This window comes from Nuphar pumila, chromosome 1 (genome assembly GCF_984573655.1).
Source record: "Nuphar pumila chromosome 1, dmNupPumi1.hap1.1, whole genome shotgun sequence".
In the NCBI taxonomy this organism is placed as follows: Eukaryota; Viridiplantae; Streptophyta; class Magnoliopsida; order Nymphaeales; family Nymphaeaceae; genus Nuphar; species Nuphar pumila.
In genome coordinates, this window is record NC_143249.1 from 120,441,457 (window position 1) to 120,446,535 (window position 5,079).

A 5,079-nucleotide genomic window follows, 5' to 3' on the forward strand; every position below is an offset into this window, starting at 1 on the left:
GTAAATTTACCACGTTGAAAGCATTTACGGTGTCAAATTAAGTCAAAACGATTTACACCTATGAGGTCTTATGTCGATTGTATCTACTATCAAGGGGGGGGGTCCGCATGTTTGTTTGGTAAGAGCTATTAGTGTAGGTTACCTTGTGTTGGGACGTTGCAAGTTCAAATCTCAATGATATGATGTATAATTGGTTGGGTCTACCTCACCCCAGCTTGCCTATAAAAAAATGTGCCTAGAGAGAGAGTGTGGGATGGGTGGAGGGAAATTTGTTTCTCATCTAAATTCTAAACTTTAAAACCGTTGAATTGAGCAGAAAGAGTAGTCTATGGGACCGATTTGATTGAAACGTGGTAAATATGAACACTCATCACAAAAACATAGCTTTAGAGAACGAGTATCATTGGTCAAATAAAATCCCCATCAATTTAAAAATATGTTTGGGACTGGAAAGGAATTAAGAGAGAGAGAGAGAGAGGAAAACAAGAGTAAACGTTTGCTGAGATCGGAAATCCCCCGCACCCAGACACAAAAATAAGAGAGAAAGAAAGAAGGGGGGGAAATCGAGAGAGAGAGAGAGAGAAGAGAGAGAGAGGTGGGAGGGGTGGTAAACGCAGAACCCCCTCATGAAGAAGAGAATTCCTCGGGGGAGGACGGCCTATGACCCCGCATCTTCACTGTCGGAAGCTCCGCACAGGTCAGCCAATGCTTCCTTTCCCTCAATTTCCCTTCAAACTCAGCGATTTATCTTCAATTCTGAATGCGCTTCTAGTGTTCCGTCGAGATACCCATTGAACTCCTCTTCATGAACGATCCTTTCTATTTAGTGGGTTTCTGTGTCGACCCACGAGGGATCGAGAATTTGTGGGTCGCTCGGTTTCTGCCTTAATTTGTATTTGTAATGGGCTTCTTCAGTAGTTCAAGATAGGATTTTATGGGTTTCAATGTGAAAAGGAAGAAAAAAAGTTGGTTGGCCTAAGAGAATGGGGTTTAGCTTAGGGTTAACCTTTGGTGATTTATAGTTTGTAGATCCTAATTCCGACTCTCGGGATGTAAATTAGAGGTTTTTAGTAAGTTGGGTGGTGATAGTTTCGGTTTTGGCGCGGGTGGTGGTGGTTGGTTTCTATTAGTTTTCTGCATTCTTGATCTGGGCAGTTTTGGAAGATTAGGGTTTGGTTTCTGTGGGGCCGAGGAATGAGCCCTAGCTTGTGGTGAGTTCTGCGTTTGGAAAAGGAAGTTGGAACCTTGAATAAGGTGGGTGGTTTCTTTGTTGGCTGTTGGAGTTTTGAGGTGGTGAGATTTAAGGTTGATTTGGGTTGGTTTTGTTCGTTCCTTTTGATCTCACTCAGTTGCAGAAGCTCGGCTTTGACTTTGGGGTTTTGCAGAAACTTGGTCGGGGAAGAGAAGAAACCCTTTGTTCCAGTGAGAATTGCTGATCTGGAAGTTGTATGGGTTCGAGAAGTTGAAATGTCACCCGCACAGCAGCATTCGCGGATTAATCTCGCCGAATTGAAGGCTCAGATTGTTAAGAGGCTTGGGCCAGATAAGGCACATAGATACTTTAGTCACTTGACAAGATTGTTGAGTCAGAAACTGAGCAAGGTCGAGTTTGATAAACTATGTTACCTCACGATTGGGCGGGAGAACCTCGCGCTGCACAATCAGTTGATACGGTCTATTCTAAGGAATGCTTGTAATGGAAAGGTGCCACCTCCACCTCCTGTTCATGATGTTACCACACTGATTAGTGGACTGGCAAAGACAGCTCAAAAAGAGGATGGGTATCAGCAGAGTCCACCACTGAATGCACCAAATTCTGTTGTTTTGTCAAATGGGGACATACCAGGGTCTGCTCAGAAGGGAAGGTCTGTTAAACGTGATAGAAGACTTGTTGATCGACCAAGCCCCCTTGGCCCCAATGGAAGAACAGAAGTTGGTGTTGCCCATCAGGGAGCTAACAAAGAAGAAATCATTCCTAGTGTTGTTGAGAATGGAGATGCGTATGCATATGACTTGCAGAGGCTAACTCATCATCATCAAGGACTTGCTGAGCGACCAGATAATGAACAGAGTAGTTCAATGCTGCCTCCACCTTTGAAGAGGCCGAGGCTGAATAAATCACCTCGTGATCAGTTGTATGTAAATAGCAAAGGTCCGACTGAAGTAGTGATAGTGGAAGATGTTGAGCCAATCACTTTTGATTCCTTTCGAACTGGGAGCCCTATATCTGCTCCTTTGGGAATTCCATTTTGCTCTGTTAGTTTAGGTGGTGCAACCAGGGCTATGAGTCATAGCTTGGGGGATCTTCCAGCAGTGAGTAATTACATGAATTCCTTTGACAGTGGTGAGTTTTCAGATACAGAAACATTGAGGAAGAGGATGGAGCATATAGCAGAAGCTGAGGGTCTTCATGGTGTGACAATTGGTTGTGCTAATTTGTTGAATGATGGGCTGGATGCCTATCTGAAGAAGTTGATCAAGTCATGTATAGAGCTAGCAAGGGCAAGATCAGGGACTGAACAAACAAAGGCTGCAATGCAAAAGCAGCATATTTATGGGAAGGTTGCACAAGGAATCAATGGTGTGTGGCAGAACCACCTCTTGCACACTCAAACTAACAGTGTTTCGATGGAAGGTTTGCAGGAAATAAAGAGCCGACCTTCAATCTCTTTACTGGACTTTAGAGTAGCAATGGAGTTGAATCCACGACAATTAGGAGATGAGTGGCCTTCATTGCTTGAAAAAATTTCTTTTCGTGCATTTGAAGAGGAATAAATTTTTGGGACTGTAATTCATTTTCAACAAAGTTGTGGCTGAGCCCCTGTCAACTGAAATGGATTAAGTTATGATCAGATGATGTTGATGAGTGAATGGCCTCTCATGATTGGGACAAATGAACTGCTACCTCTGGTTCAGTTGTGCTCCTTGTAGCACTTAACGAAGGAACGAAGCCAAAGCAACAGTTTATAGCTTGGGACAGAATATTCAGCCAACAGAGAGACAACTTGCTCGTTTAAGAAAACACTGTATCTAAAACACATCGAATGGGATCCTCAGCTTGTTCCCTCATTTGGTTGCATTGTTGTATGTTTAGAATTACTTGAGGAGAGTCTCCCACATCACCACAGATCTTGGGATTCTAGATTTCTGTAATTTAACAACCATTGAAGATGAAGCAGCAAAAAGTTTTGCAAGGAATGCTTTTATTCATTGAAGGGATGCCTTCCTTTGCTAGGATCGTGGTGTTGCTGTATGTATTATCAAGTCTGGGGATTACTTGGGTGGTTCATATGAAAAATAGCTCTAAGGAAGCCTCATTTGGTCCACCATAACTCAGAATTCCAAATTCTGAAATCAATTCTCTCAAAAATGAATGACAATTTCTATTTCTTCCAGATCATGTTCTCCATGTTTCTCCAATGGGTGGATAATTTTCTAGCATTTACCACTTTCCCTGGCACATGGATTCGTTACTTTCTTGTAGATCTTCTATATTCTCTTAACATGGAGGCCTGTTTTGTTAAACGTCATATCATTAACTCCAAATGAATTTCATTTCCAACTTTTATTATTAAATGTTATTTCTATATTATGCACGTTCTTATGAAGATGTTGCTGGATCCTTGGCCACAATCTTGGCCAGGATTTCTTGTAAACATGGATAAAGTCTAAGTAGAAGCAGCATTCAGTGCTTGGGTGCTTTGAGTGTGTGTCAAATCCAGGCATTAGATTGCTGGATACTTGTAGCAGATGCTTGCATCTTTATAAAAGTTTTAAAAGCTGCAAGTGAAAAAAATAGCAGTCCATAGAAATTATTGAGTTAGTTGAAGAGAAATGCATTTATACATAGATAAGACATCTGTGCTAAATCAAATGTTTGGGTTTTATACTTTTTAAATGCTAGCAACGCTACTACAGTATTTTTTATAAGGGCACATTTGATGCCACGGTAAAAAAATCCATGAGGTGAAAATATTTGGCAGAGAAAGAATTGGAGGCCCCTCCTGTCCTCTTTCTCCACATTTTGCGAGTCCGTTTGATGCCTGGAAAAGTGGAAGAAATATCAGGCATTTGAAATGACTGCAGGACTCCACCTTTTTCAAGATAAAAAGTCCCTGCCGACTTTTTTTTTTTGGCGTGTCAAATGCAGCCTAAAATAATTTCGTGCTTGATCTAGAGATCCTCTTTCATGGGTGTGGCATTAGCTATTGATCATCATTGTCTTGATTGATATAAAGGTTGTAGTTTGTGTTTCAATTTTTGAGCAAGGGTAGAGTTATATTGTCAAAATTTAGCATATTAATTGGCATTCTTTCTACCTTAGCAATAGACAAACTTCCTAGGACTTGGAAGAATCTTTTCTGTTTTAATTTTTTTTCTAGTAATATGCACCTTATTGGGTTAAAGAAAAGATGATGGAAACTAACTTTTCATTGAGTGACTTGTACATAAAAAGATAAAGTTTAAAATAAATGACTGCAGGACTCCACCTTTTTCAAGATAAAAAGTCCCTGCTGGCTTTTTTTTTTGGCATGTCAAATGCAGCCTAAAATAATTTTGTGCTTGACCTAGAGATCCTCTTTCATGGGTGGGGTATTAGCTATTGATCATCATTGTCTTGATTGATATAAAGGTTGTAGTTTATGGTTCAATTTTTTAGCAAGGGTAGAGTTATATTGTCAAAATTTAGCATATTAATTGGCTTTCTTTCTACCTTAGCAATAGACAAACTTCCTAGGACTTGAAGAATCTTACTTTTCTGTTTTATTTTTTTTCTAGTAATATGCACCATATTGGGTTAAAGAAAAGATGATGGAAACTAACTTTTCATTGAGGTGACTTGTATATAAAAAAATAAAGTTTAACTAAAAGTTTTCAAACTTTAATTATCTTAAACGCTCGAATGTACAGTGTTGGTGGTGCACTTTCTTTTCTGCCTTAGCCAGCCTTTCAGATTTCCCGCCAAGGTTCAAAGTGTGGGTGTTGAACAGTGAAATTAGCCCCATCCCTATGTTAGGGAACTCTTTGGAGGATGACATTTACTAGTAGTTGAGAAGCTGTCCTTACCGACAGCACCAA

At 40.3% G+C, this 5,079-nt stretch overlaps 1 protein-coding gene across 1 annotated transcript; it reads left to right on the forward strand.

The window, feature by feature from the left end:
- Positions 1-536: 536 nt before the first annotated feature.
- Positions 537-3,194, forward strand: LOC149849129 (uncharacterized). The gene has a single exon (XM_090013378.1). The coding sequence runs from the start codon at positions 1,468-1,470 to the stop codon at positions 2,773-2,775; it is 1,308 nt and encodes a 435-aa protein (XP_089869504.1). The 5' UTR covers positions 537-1,467; the 3' UTR covers positions 2,776-3,194.
- The last annotated feature ends 1,885 nt before the right edge of the window (positions 3,195-5,079 follow it).

Excerpts from the sequence above, each read along its gene's own strand:
- LOC149849129 (XM_090013378.1), top strand. The coding sequence starts at position 1,468 with ATGTCACCCGCACAGCAGCATTCGCGGATTAATCTCGCCGAATTGAAG.